This window comes from Epinephelus moara, chromosome 21 (assembly GCF_006386435.1).
Source record: "Epinephelus moara isolate mb chromosome 21, YSFRI_EMoa_1.0, whole genome shotgun sequence".
NCBI classification, from domain to species: Eukaryota; Metazoa; Chordata; class Actinopteri; order Perciformes; family Serranidae; genus Epinephelus; species Epinephelus moara.
The window spans coordinates 22950842-22965856 of NC_065526.1; the positions used below are offsets into that span (position 1 = coordinate 22950842).

Sequence of the window (15015 nt, forward strand, 5' to 3'; positions counted from 1 at the left end):
GATCAACCACAGTTATGTTTTAACAGGAGCTGGGGGGCAAACACTTTTTCACACAGGGCCATGTAGCTTTGGATTTTTTTCTTCCTCATTAATAAAACCCTTCATTTAAAAACTGCATTTTGTGTTTACTTGTGTTATCTTTGACTGATGTTTAAATTTGTTTGATGATCTGAAACATTTAAGTGTGGAAAACATGCAAAAAAGTAAGAAATCAGGAAGGGGGCAAACACTTTTTCACACCACTGTAGTTTGTTGGGCACAGGGAAACAGACATCTGTGTGGCTACATTAGACCCTAAAAAAGAGGGTCGATCATGGGGAGTACCACCAGTTGGTCCAGGAGCTTCGCCTCCATGATGGTTTTTCCCCAGGCATATTTTAGGATGACTTTGGGGCAGTCTGACAACCTGCTGTCTATCGTCGGGCCGTATAGCTCTGGGTATCCAGCAACCACTACCACCAGTTTCTCCTCCATTGTTTACCAACTGTAAACCTGTTGTCGTGACCACCACAGAAGTCTGCTTCTCAAATCACCCAATTGGACAATGGGTAAAAAAGCAGAGATGATATGGGCCGCTTTTCCTCTTTGAGTTGAAGTTTTTTTGCTTGTTTTGGAGTTCAAAGCACGCCGGCAACAACACCAGGTGCCTAGAGCGCAGAAACGTGAGGCTCCACCAGCTGCTTAAACAATTTCTGTGTGATTGGGGCCAACTTCTTCTCAGTGCGAAGCCCCTAAATTTTTTATTTTGTGTGACAAGATAATAATCTTGCAGGAACAAGTTATTATCTTGTGGGAACAGATTTCTATCTTTTGCAGACAAGAAAATAACTTGTCGTCACAAAATAATGAACTTGTGCAGAAAAAAAAAAAAAAAAAATCAACTTAAGGGAATTTAGGAGCTCTGTACTACAGCTAATGACCAAAAACTAATGACGTTCCCATCAGCCTCAGCGGCATTGTAGCCTACTGTTCTGTGCAAATTACCAAATGTTAGCATGCTGTTACACTAAACTAAGTAGGTGAACATGGTCAGTATTATGTCTGCCAAACATCAGCATGTTAACGTTGCCATTGTGAGCATGTTGGCATGCAGATGTTACCATTTTGCTCAGTTTGCAGAGTTTCGCTGAGTTTGAGTACAGCTTCACAGAGCTGCTAGCATGTTTGTAGACATTTGGGCTTGCGTTTCTCCGTCTCTCTGTGCTGTTGATGCAAGTTTATTTTATCTAAATAAAAAATAAAGGAGGAAATGGTTAAAGAACAAGTTCACTGAGAGTTTCATTAATACCAAACAAAATATTTATTTATATATTTAGCTTCTTTCCAAAAACTGTGGCACTACTGAATTCAGACATCTCCAGTCTGACAAGACTGATGAGTTGTCATCAATGAAGTACACGCAATATTTACTTTCATGTCACCCAGAGCTACTGATGATTGGCAGTATTTCTATTTCAACCACACGTCATTTAACACCCCAAAACACATCACTCTGTTTCTGTCACACTGCATCTTCACTGAACTTTTGCTGCTGCTTCTGCATCCTCACTGGTTGTATGTTTATCATTTTTGAAATTCTGTCGTCAAATGCCTGTATTTCTACACTGCATGTACAATAGGCATCAAGTAATGCTGACTGTACTGTGTTCTCCTCCTCAGGGTCACTTTGTTATTTAGCTTTACTCTTTAGAGGAAGACATCTCTGAGCACTGTTGCTGGGTTGTGGCAGTGTGTCTTGAGGGGGAAATGTTTCACTGCGACACAAAGCTCTCACAAGATGATGCCTCGACCCACAGCTATTAGTCCCCAAATGTCAGCTCTATTAATTCTGATGCTATTCATGCAGGTCGCATTGTTTCTTATGCAAAGTAACATCAGCAAAGCTTCCCATGAGTCAGACTATGCAGATGCAGATTTGGCAGCTGAGTAAACACTGTTGAATTTCCAGTGCAGGTCAGTCATAAACAAATTAAAATGTATGATACGGTGTGTGTGTGTGCGCAGAATGATAACAGTAAGCCAGAACGAGACGCTGAGCGGTGGCCCGATGCCAGCCCACATCAGTCCTCCTCCCACAGGGGTCACAGCTCTGCATCATCTGCAGCCAGTGACCTCTCCTCCACAAAACACTCATAATTCTCTAAATCCCTTGTCTGTTAAATCAGATCAGAGACTCTGAAGTAATGGTCCAGAGATGCACTCCTCCGCTTGTACCGCTCTGTCCCGTACATGCTGTAGCATATGCTGCTGGATGAACAGTCCTATTCAAAGCACTGTATAGTACTACACATACATTTTCAACACAGCATGGCTGGCTCCAGTAAAGCTTCTTACCTCCCTGTGTGTGCTACGTGTTTCACATGAAGATGTGCAGGACTGCTTAAAGAAATACACCACTCTAAGGCATGGGCGGATTATGAGACAAGAGGCCCCTGAGGACAGATATGCAAAGGGCCCCTGCACCTCTCCTACACAGGGGCAATACACACAGACTGTGGTGGTTTTGTGTCTTTTTGTAGTCATTTGGGTCAATTTAAGGGTAATTATGTGTTTCTGAGGTAATTTTGTGTCACTTTTTCGTATTTTTGCAGTTCCTTTGCATCTCTTTATGTTTTTGTGTCTCTTTATGATCATTTTAAGTTTCTTCCAGGTCGGTACTAGTTAATTTAACATCTGACATTTTGCAAGATAAGGTCAGAGATCCCCTGACACTTTGGGCACCTGGGTTTATATATATATATATATATATATATATATATATATATATACACACTTTATTAATCCCCGAGGGGAAATTCAATTTTTCACTCTGTTTGTCAATTACACACAGGTCCGAACACACACGCACAAACTGGACCTATACATGCACTAAGTGGAGAGATGTCAGAGTGGGCTGCCCATGACAGGCGCTGTGCCTGTGCCTGTTTAGTAATCTATCCATGCTCTGAGGTGATAAGGTGTTGGTATCGTAAGAAAACATTTTAATACTGACTGAAATAACAGAGCAAGAAATCAGCTGTATGTTTTTCATTAATCAAAATACTAAAACCTATTCTTACTGTCCCTGTTAAAATACAAACAGGTTTAAACTGAAAGCTCCAGAGGGGAAAAAAATAAAAATAAAAATCTGCAAGTAAATGGAAGTAAATGGAAATTATTATATTGCTAAAAGATTATTTCCAAGGGAAAAGAATAACTTTAGTGGGGCTGCTCCCTAATAGTCGACCAAACGTTAGTCTACCACAAAGGTCATTTGTCGGCAAAATTTCATTGGTTACTTAGTCTCAGAAAAAAAAAAAAAATTCTATTAGGAGCTGTGTCTTGTCTAAACAAATCAAAACCTATATGACTGGAGCTTGTGGGACTTTAATTTGAAAGGACAGACACAGGAAGAGGCCACGCTCAGCAGTCAGGCAGGAGTCACATTACAAACCAATCACAGCTGACAGATATTTTTCCCGTCTTCTGTAAATATTCCGTCTGATAAACACGGAAAAGTTGATCATGTTAGTGCAGGGCTACCCAGAGCTTTACATCTGTCCCACTGTGACAGCAGGCCTACACACTTATAAACAGCACCTGGAAGATGGTCAGCTCTGCACTCAGGATTTCAGGTATATAGGCGATACAGTGCTTGTGAAGGTTGCTAAGCAACCTCAGACGTAACTTGCCGTGGTGCTCTTAAAAACTGGCACAAAAAAAGCACAAGAGTAGCACCCAGAGCCCACTCTCATGTTTTCCAGGGGGTTAAAGACACGGTATGTGTCCATTTTTGTGAAATTATGCCATAACTAACACATGAGTTATGGCCAAAAATGTGTTTTGAGAGATCAGTGACCTTGTCCTTTGACCAACTAAACAATCATTTCATCACTGATTCCAATTGTGCCAAATGTGTTTCCTCCTGTTGTGCGTGAGATATTGCGCTCATGAAAATGCAATGTATGGAAGGACAGCCCTAAAAAAAAATGCCTCTGGCCACGGCTGTTGTTGGCAGGAAAGCATAAAAAAAGTTTTTGTAACGGCACCAGTGCAGTTTACATAAGCATCGACCACTTGTACACACACTAACCCTTATATACTGTCTAATAAAACCCACATACAACAGCACTGAGTCCCTGATGCCCTGCTGAATAATGATATGGAGGAAGCAAACAAACATTAAAAAAAGAAAAAAACTTGGAGTCTGGCAGCAGCAACAGTAATCTGCTGAAGTTATGTGAGATGAAAGCCAAGCAAGAGCCTAATCCTGTTTCACTCTCTTCCCAACTTGCTGTTCCACACTGCTTTCAGATATTAAATGCACAGAAATATACGCACAAAATAAAAAACTGGCAAATAATGTGTGTGTGTTTACATCCAAACATATCTCCTTATAGAAACACAGCAAAATAGATTCTCTCTGCAGTAATTTGTTTACTGCTTTCAGTACGGGATTAGGTTTGTATAAAAAGATCGTCAGTCATGTTCAGGATTTAGACCTTTTCAAATGTTATATTTACCCAAAAGGTGTCACATAAGAAAAGTTTGTTGTTTGTTTGCTTTAGGGCCTGATTAGTAGGGTATTTCTGAACCAAATACTGATTTTAGTATTTGAGAATTTAAAAAATCTGATAATGATACCAATCAGTTGATATATATAGTTTTTTTCACATGAGCATAAATGCTTTTTGAATAAGTATCCCTTAAAATTGTTTAAGATAAAATATTCGGTTTTGCAATATCTTGGTACTTACTGGCTGAAATGTATACTGGTAATAAGCCAATAGGCAGTCAGCCAATTTTGGTGAATTTATTGGGAGATCTCTGGGAGGGGGTCTGGACTGGATTTCTGCATTTAGTGTATTCTTTGCGCCCCTGGGCTGATTGTAATAAATTAGTTTCTTCCCAGTGCAGGTTATCTGTAAATGTCAATTGACCATCAAAAATACAGGTGTGATCCACAACACCAATGAACAGGTGGTTTACCAGTAAGCTCTGAAAGCGCGCTGTGCTCCACCAGGTGCTTCCTGTAAAGAGTCTTCAGCACTTTGGCACTGCCGAACCTCTTGAAGCGCGTCTTCACATTAGTGTAGAACCACTCCAGAGACTGCGTCTTCAACAGCCTGAGAGAGACACACAAACAGAGCTGCTGTTTAAAACATCATCAACATGCATCCCATTCTGATCACTTGTCAATATGTTTGATTACAGCACACTGAATGAATTAAACTGACATTTATTAGTGATATTATATGCTGATGATACCGTTATGGGTATTAACTGCTATAACTGGTCTCCAATTCTTTTCCAACTACCATTCGTAAGGCTAATACCAGACGATAAACAGTGCAGGAATATTTCCTTATGCCACATTCATACAGGACTAGTATTACCTGGAAACCTCATCTGATTCAGAAATTATTCCCCTCACATCTGAATTTCATGCGGCACATTTACAGTGATGCCAGTGATGGACAGTGTAACCATTCTTTAAAAAACAACAACATATGGGTAAAACAAACAATTGATTCTGCCACACACTGTTACATCATCCATCATATCTTTCGAGATTTTTCTCTGATGGATTTGAGCCTCTTTTTTCAGCATACACATCTCCATGCTGTGTAGCCAGATGATTCTCCTGCACCAATAAATGCTGTCAGAACTTTTATTTATAAAAACCAACGCAGCCTCTATATTTCTCACCTGGGAATGTAACAGAAACCAGGCGTGGAGAAAACAAAAAAACCTTTGACCCCAAATCACAGAGATGTCTATTCGTACAAGACTAATATTATCACATGACCTCAAGTGTTTGACAGCTTTTTACTTGATAAATTAAAAGACATGGCAGATTTGCATGGGATTAAGATCACAGACGGCCTCTGAAATTATTAGAATTTACTAGATGTCCCAAGGTAATACTAGGCCTGTGGGAATAGGACTTTAGAGTTACTATATGGATGATAATATCAGTAATACATAATGCAGGATATGCAGCATAAGTCAGTGTTAACTATATAAAAAAGTTTGGCTGGGAGAGAGTAGTAAAACAGAAGTAATAAAATACAGTTAATGTCCCACACCCTGACAAACTACAACCCTGTCTCCTAAATATACATTATATACTACTAATGTACAGCATTAAATATGTTTACAAAGAAACGCCGCTCAACATCAATTAGATTTTGTAACACTTAAAGTCAGCTCTCAAAGATGCGAAAAATATCCATTGTGACTGCTTTTAAACTGATTGTTCATACTTTATTTTTTAAGCTTTGTTGATGCATTTCAACTGGATTTTGTTTCTACTTTTTACTGCATTTAACTGGCACAGTTAAAGAGTAGAAAGTTGTCCTATAGTCTGATTATGTTGTCTGTATTTATTGCCGGGACAATGTTTTTATTCTGTCCTGTTGAAAAAGAGATTTTACTCACAATGACTTTACCCGCTTGAATAAAAGGAAATAAATGTGAGGGTAGAATGTAGCATGAGATGGATCGGCAGTTTGGCGCAGCGCCTGCAGTGATGCGGTCGCTGCGCCGGACCGTTGTGGTGAAGAGAGAGCTCAGCTGGAAGGCGAATGAGATCACGGATACAAGCAGCCGAAATGAGTTTCCTCTGAAGGGTGGCTGGGCTCAGCCTTAGAGACAGGGTGAGGAGCTCGGACATCCGAAGGGAGCTTGGAGTAGAGCTGCTGATCCTTCGCATCAAAGGGGCCAGTTGAGGTGGTTCGGGTATCTGATCAGGATGCCCCCAGGGCACCTCCCGTTAGAGGTGTCGTGGGCATGTCCCACTGGTAGGAGGCCCAGGGGCAGTCCCAGAACATGTTGGAGGGATTACATATCTCATCTGGCCTGGGAACGCCTTGGGGTCCCCCAGGAGGAGCTGGAAAAGCGTTGCTATGGAGTGGGACATCTGGGGTGCTTTGCTTGTACTGCTGACCCTGCGACCCAGCCCTGGGTAAGCGGATGAAAATGGATGGATGGACAGAATAAAGGAAAATGAAAAGTTTCCAAATCCTCACACATACTGAGCACTGTAATCAGATCAAATCTGCCACATATGTGCATCTATAATCAATCACCGGTAAATACAGTGCACAATGACAAAACGATCCACAGTCAAGGTCTGCATATTCCTCTGGATGCTGCATGGACTGAAACGTGGTTACAAAGCTGCCCTCTGCACAGTTGGTTCACGTCCACTCTGAGGCTAACGGACAGAGAATAACCTAGATCAGACTAAGAAAATGGATCACCAGAATTTTTCTCACTTGCCTCTTAATGGCCTCAGTAGAAAATTAGCTTTCCAATGTATTTAACTTCCTAAATATACTTTTTATGTTATCATCCCAGCATCTTACTAACAGTGGTGGGGTCCTACATAAAAACAGCTTTCTTTCTCTTAAAGTTTGAACAATTACTTCATGTTAGATATGTCTGTATGTGTTGTTGTCAGTGTACAAACATGTAAAAGAGGCTTTTGATGTAGATCTAATTTCTGCCCGTCTCATCTTCAAGACTCAATATTTAAGATTGAAAATGAACTGAGATATAATTGAATGTTTAGGACTGACAGCTGTGGGCTAATGCAGAGATATCCATGTCAGCATGTTTAATGAGTTACCATCTGTTCACTGTGCGGTTCAGTTGCTGTGTGACGGGAGCTGAGCGAGTGTGTGGACAGCGAGTGTGTGGACAGTAAGTGTGTGGACAGGAGGCGACAGAAAGTCTTCAAGTGTGAACCATCTTTAGGTGACTGTTGCAGTTCGTGGTGTCTCCTCATTCAGACAGCCAGGTGGAGAAAAACTGTCAGTGTGATTTATCTACCAGCGCTCTTGTCAACACTGTCTAATTAAGAAAACCTGATGTCCTTATCATTAAGATGACAGCTGAGGTGGAAGTAAACAATTTTGGAGGAATTTTCTCCAACAAGTTACTTGACAGCTTTAAACATTTCCAAGAAAGTGATTATTTTTTAAGTACTAAACCATGAAGTTTAAGTTATGAAATGTTTGTCTGAGCTTCGGTGGTCTCGGGTGAATTTGAAAGTTTTAATTGCCCATATTCTGTCTGCCTTCATGTCCAATGCCTGCTGGGATAATTGCAGCCAGCCATGATCCAGAATAAACTAAGTGGGTATGGAAAATGGACTGACAGTATACAGTATTTGTAATGTACAGTACTGTACAATGCATATAATGAAGTTTTTAAAAGGATAAATTGTAACATCTTTACATGTTTTTAAGAAAAGCCATTCATTGCCAGCCGTCATTGGGTCATTCAGCAGAATGAGCAGTCATCTGGAACTTAAGACCAGAAGGCCTTAAGAAGCCACCCTTGGTTGGAGCCTTAGGAGGACTACTTGGCTCAGAAGGTTGGTAGCTTGAACGAGAGCTGAAGGAGTAGACTGGTTCCAGATCAGAGTCTTCATTACCACCATCATAACTGTTAGCAGATCCAGAGCTCCAGCTGTCCCCTACACAAGCAGTAGCTGAACCACCATAGCCGCCACTTGGAGCACTGCTGTCACACCCATACTGTTCCTCCCGAACACTACCATAGCCACCATCAAATGAATTACCTGTAGCCATATTGGTGCTGCTGTATCTGCCAGCCCCAGCACTGGAAATGGTATCATGTTGAGCAGGAGGACGATCAGTAACCTTGTCGGACATTGAATTGGGTCCACTTGGTTGAGGGAAGCTGCTGCCTGAGTCAGAACTCATCCCCATTCCACTGAACCAATACCCAGAAGAAAATGGCGGCAGCATGAAGCTTGTGTCAGCACTGTTTGCACCATTTTGTTTCCCATAGGAACACAGTCAATGCTCAAATTGCAGATCAGGTTCAGGATTTCTAACCGTCCCAAAAGACTGCTAACAGAACTGCAGATTTCATCAGATGAAACTATCAATTAATTTATCCTAAGAAAAAGTAAGTATTGTCTTTGTAGCCAAACCCTGATACAGCTTGATCATGTGCCATAGACCTCAATTATTAAAACAAATCAACCCTTAACACCTCTGGACTGGGCGACATCTTCCATAATTACCATGAACGTGGGCACTGTAATTTATTCCGATTCAGTCAGATATACATCATCCTGCTGCTGCTACTCACTATCTAATAACCAATAGACAATTTCCGTAACTTTCCGAAACCAGCAATCCAACAGCAGTTGAACTTCTCCATCAAGCTCTCGTCTTTATTCTTTGCAATTGCTTCTATTACTTTCAGATGCATAAATGAATGCAACGCTTATTAAAGTGAGCGCTATTATTTGAATAATTACAGCATCTCCCCCTCTCAATGACAAACTGCCCTCGGACGTAGTTGGACAACACATTGTGCAAACTGGATCTTTACTATTGTACCCAAGTGGCAACCTCTAGGGCTGAAAAATGAAGCCAACACAGAAGTGCCTAAACTGCTATTCCTTAAATGGCCACTTGAGGCTGGCTCCAGAAGCAAGTCAAGTCCCACAGATCCCAATGTTAAAGTGCCTACTTCACAGCAAAAGTAAACATGTTTACAGCCTGATACAATAAACTGTTTTGGTCTCTATAGCTAATCCTCCTGTTTATGACAACTGTACAGGGGATGAATTTTTATATACATCGATCAACTGGGGTATAAAAACCACTGACAGATGAAGTGAACAACATCATCATTGATCATCTCGTTACAATGCACTGTTCTGCTTGGAAACCTTGGGTTCTGGCATTCACGTAGATGCCACTAACGCACCACCCATACAATTACCGCTCAGACCAAGTACACCCGCAAATGCCAACGGCACTCTCTGATGGCAGTAGCCCCCCCCCTGCAGGAGAATGCAGCATGCGACACCATAAAACTGCTCAAGAATGACCCAAGGAACATGGCCTCCAAATTCCCCCAAATCCCAATCTGGGCATCTGTGACCTCTGTCATACCAGCACATTTCACAGATGCTCAATCAGGTTGGGATCTGGGTAATTTCGAGGCAAGGTTGATGCCTTGAGCTCTTTGTAACGTTCCTCGGGCTGTTCCTGAGGAGTGCTGTTGTCATGAAGGGGGGTATTTGGTCTGCAATAATGTTGTGGTAGATGATGCCTGTCAAATGGCATCAACATGCATGCCAGGACCCAAGGTTTCCCAGCAGAACATCATACTCTAACAAGATGATCAGTGTTATCCACTTCACCTGTCATTATTTTTAATGCTTTGGCTGATCGGTGTAAGTCACCTGATCATACCCGAGGCTTACGAAACATATAGAATAACATTAATGTTACCCTTTAAACTCAAATGTCAGCTCTCGAAATGTCAACTTTTCATGAGCATAAAAAATCTTACATCACTACACATTTTCCAATTCATCCAATAGGTTGTGCCATGCTCACCAACTAAGGAAACTAGACAATATTCTAAATCCACAAAGCAAACATGCCACCAAATTTCGACATGACACACCACAGCAATATGGAAATACAGGGAACCGTTTGAAATCTGAACCTCTGAATGGTGCATCAAAGTCTTTGTGTAAAACTGAAACAGGCTGCTTTTAACACTTCAACACTAAGAACAACATTTTGATGAACGAAAAAGAGAAAATTGTCCTTGTACATACATTTTTGCCGCTTCACATCTTCCAACGCTGTAGACTAGTGAGTCTCTTTTTCGCTGTCATGTTGTTTCAAGTATTTCAGCCAGTGGAAGACTTTATCCTGTTCTGTATCTTAGTGACTATGTTGTGAGTAATAAGTTCTAAATCCATCTCTCCAGCAGCAGAGTAAGACCTTAATAACCTTTGACGTCACCGTCAGCCTCTCATCCTTAACTTAGACTCATGAACACACACACACACACACAAACACACCATCTGAGTCACTTCCACCGCTGCCCGACCTTACCTGCTCTTCTGGCAGGCAGAGCAGAGCCAGGCTTTGTCCCGCTTGTTATAGACCCGGCAGGCCTTGCAGACGTTGTAGTGGCAGTCACGGCACTGGCGCTTGGGGTTGAGCAGGAAGGTGAAGGGCGAGCAGCAGCGGATGCAGCAGCGCTGGTTGAAGCAGCTCTGCCGTGACAGCAGGAGGCAGCGACTGCCCTCCTCGTCCAGCTCCTGCTTCAGTTCACTGTAGGGAAGAGGAGGAGGAGGGGAGAGAGAGGGAGATGTTGGAGGGAGGAAGACAGTGATACCAGGAGAGACAGAGAGAGAGCATGTGTGTTTACAAAACAGGGGGGAAAAAACAGAACATTTCTGTGTGTGTGTGTGTGTGTGTGTGTGTGTGTGTGTGACAGGAGATACAGTTCTCTCTCTGAGTCAAGTAGGATGATTATCACAATGAGGACATGACATATACACACAGCTGGTCACACACTGATCCTCTGCCTCTCTTTAATGAAAATGGAGCACAAATTAAAGTGGTTTCATAAAGTCGGTCATTTTAATAATTCTCTAAACATCATTTTAAAAAAAGGCTAAAGCACTAATATCTCCCTTAATGTACATTATACAGTCACGGTGGTGAAATGCCATCAGAGCTCTTACTAAAGGTGGAATTCTCCCTGATATAAATATCTTGATTGAATATTTAAACAAAGTATGTATCATTTCACATTCATTTAAAGGTCCGCTGCTGTGCTCACATAAAGGTTAAAGCAGAAGGCTGTGCTGAATAATACATCAGCGTGTTTTCCTCGACAGCAGCAGCAGCAGCAGCAGCAGCAGCAGCAGCAGCAGCAGCAGCAGCAGCATTTCTGCCTATATGCAGAGTATTCTAAACATTTATTACTGCTGGAGAAAAACAGTCTCACCCACATGGTCCGTTTATGAGCTGATCTGGAGCTTTATATGAGTGTTTGCCCAGATATATGGAATTATAGAGGATTAAATTTCCTTTTTTGTTTTAAGCATTTCACAGACTGCACTTCAGCGCTGTTTGATGAGGTGAGCTTAATCATGCTGGAATGGATGCAATGCACGTTTTTGGGGGCTTTTTGTTGGAAATGTCAGAAAATAATTGTTTTGGGAGACGATTTGTGTGGTGCATCAATAAACAGTCTACTAGGATATAAAGGCCCTAAGACTTGTATCCTATTTCATTTGTAAAATGTTGAACGCAGGACTTTAACTTACTACTTTACTTACTATTTGTTCACTGTGGTACAACAACAGCTGGAAGAAGATCGGGGATGCAGCCTGAGCTATGGAACACACTACCTATAGATATCATAGAAGAAAGAAAGCTAATAACGTGTCTGTTCACTTTAGCCTTTAAGTAGCTCTAACTTCCTGATACAGGTCTGACACTGTTTCTTTTCACGCTTTTACTCTCCTTTCACGCTGCTGCAGCTCTTTTAAAATCTTACGTTATTTTATGATTTTTAGTTTTACAACTGCAGCAATTTTATGAATCAGTTCTGTTTTATGTTCATTCTGTTATTCTGAAACACTCAGTGCTTCTTGTAAAGCACTTTGTCCTGCATCTCCTGTATAAAAGGTGCTATATGAATAAAGTTTATCATTATTTACATTATTATCTCTTATTACTTTTACTTGAGTAAATCTAAAATTAAAAAAGTAAAACTAGACTAATACTAAAAGTTATAAACAGGGATAAGCAAGTACATCTATATATTCTATATCTGTTCAACCAACTAAATTATCTATATCTGTACATGAAGTGGGCGGCATTTATGCCAGATGTGGGTGTGATTTAAATTAAAAGTGGGTTTGGCCTAATCAGAGTTTGTTATTTTAACCCTGAAATTTATATGGATTGATCAGAGGTTGAAATATTTATTACCAATGAAAAAAGTGTTTAAATAACAGTCGCTAAATTAAGCTTCAGATCATTTTTTGAATCACAAGAGTAACCAAAATGAGGATTTTCCTTAATCACGAGCACAGATATTGACACATTTTACTCGTATGATACTCATTCATTCATTAATTTTCCATAACCACTTGGGGGTTGTGGGGGTGCTGGAGCCTATCCTAGCTGACATTGGGCAAGAGGCAGGGTACACCCTGGACAGGTCACCAGACTATCACAGGGCTGACACATAGAGACAGACAACCATTCACACTCACACCTACGGCAAATTTAGAGTCACCAGTTAACCTGCATGTGTTTGGACTGTGGGAGGAAGCTGGAGTACCTGGAGAAAACCCATGCTGACACGGGGAGAACATGCAAACTGCGCACAGAAGGGCTCCCTCACCCTGGGTTGAATAAACTATAATACACTATTAAAGTTGTTAAATTAAATCAATCATTTCTTATTTTCTTTGGTACTTTTTGTTATATACACATATGCAATGATGATAGTTGGGTAAGATGAATGCTGATGTTATCCAATGTCAAGTCTCTGATCATGTGATGAGACGATATGTGCACAACAGCATGCACAAGGGCCATGATAGTGTGCACTGGGGCCCGTCACAACTACCCTACATCACTGGGAAATTGGACTTTTTACTCAACTATATTTATTCAACATCTTTAAGTACAGATTGAGTTTGTTTAATGCAAAACATAATCAACTCCAGCTTTGCCAGCTGCAACATTACAGTGATGAACACATTAATTCATCACTTATTATAATGCAATAATGTATGCTTCTGAAATGGCTCATTCTGCATAATGTGTTCTTTTACTTTTTGTTCTTAAAGTTAATTTTAATGCCAATATGTTTGTACTTTTACTTGTAACACATTATTTCTACACTGTAGTACTGCTACTTTTACTTAAAAGAGAGATCTGAGTGTGTTGTCCATCACTGTCACACACAGCACATATCAAACAGATGCAAACACATCAGATAGCAGCCAAAAAGGATGGAAAAATAAATTACGGAGGGAAAACAAGACGGACAGAGGCAGAAGAGAGACAAATGGAAACTGGTGTTAAGTAGCACAAGAAGGAAAGTGTCACAAAAAATCCATTATTTTCACATCAGGGCTGCAGGAGCATCGGCCATGACTGAATCATTTATAGGTGATTACTGCTGGAGACTGATGGAGTCTGACAACACGAGGACAGAGGCAGGGGGAAAGACGAGTCACTGTGGGTTTCAACGTTCATTTCATTTCAGTTTTAAAATGTCCACAACTCAAAATGTAAAGCCAAAATTCAGCTCCTCAATCCCCTTTTACCAAGCCTTTGTATAGGCTATATTTACTTGAGGGAATCTACTTCTACATAAGGTTGTCTTGAAGTGAACTGGTGAGAACTGAATGTGATTTAAGAAAAAAAAAGATGCCTGATATGTAGACAGAGAATGATACATAGAGAGAACAACTACATCACTAGGGGTGGGGGAAAAACTGATAAAGCTAACGTGATATTTTGCATAGCAATATTGAATTGATGCACGGACGCCAAGTATCGATCTGTTATTATATATTATATATACATTCATTTTTGCAAATACACATTTTAATCCAACTTTTGGTACAAGAATCATAAAATCAGTTGCCTTTTCTGTCCACTAGATGGGGCTGATTGTGTTTTTCCTGGTGAGGTCAGCAGAGGTCTCAGTCAGCGGCATTTGGCAGGAAGCTCATCAAAACAAAGATGGAAGCAACGGAGAAAGAAATAAGAAATGCACTGTCGCCGTTTAAATCAAATGTCTGGACTTATTTTGAATTTTTTTCAACACAAAAGGAGCGAAGGACTTGATATGACACAAGCGATTTGGAGGCAGTGTCATATGAGAATACTCTGGCAATACTACGAACATGAGGGCTCACCTCACATAACACCATTCAGAGATAACATTAGCCGCTGACGACCAAGCTAACGCTAAACCCGCTCTGCCGAAAAATCAACCAAAACTGGACACACTTAGCTTGACAAACTACTATGCAACTCTGAGAGAGCTAAGAAGATAACAAAGCCCATCACCCACTTCATGTGCAAAGATCTGCGTCCATACAGTGTTCTTGAAAACAAACATGCTAAAAACAATGGAACTCAGGTATGTGACTCCGTCCTGACATTCTTTCACCAACACAGCCGTACCCAAGCTCTACAGGGA

At 40.9% G+C, this 15015-nt stretch overlaps 1 protein-coding gene across 1 annotated transcript in view; it reads right to left on the bottom strand.

The window, feature by feature from the left end:
* The window catches only part of myripa (myosin VIIA and Rab interacting protein a), a 49340-nt gene that overhangs the window by 22495 nt on the left and 11830 nt on the right, over positions 1–15015 (bottom strand). The window contains exons 3-4 of the mRNA XM_050032917.1: positions 10884–11105; positions 4969–5105 (exon numbers count right to left, since the gene is read on the bottom strand). Of these exons, the coding sequence (XP_049888874.1) occupies positions 4969–5105; positions 10884–11105 (359 nt within the window). The remainder of the gene's footprint in view (positions 1–4968; positions 5106–10883; positions 11106–15015) is intronic.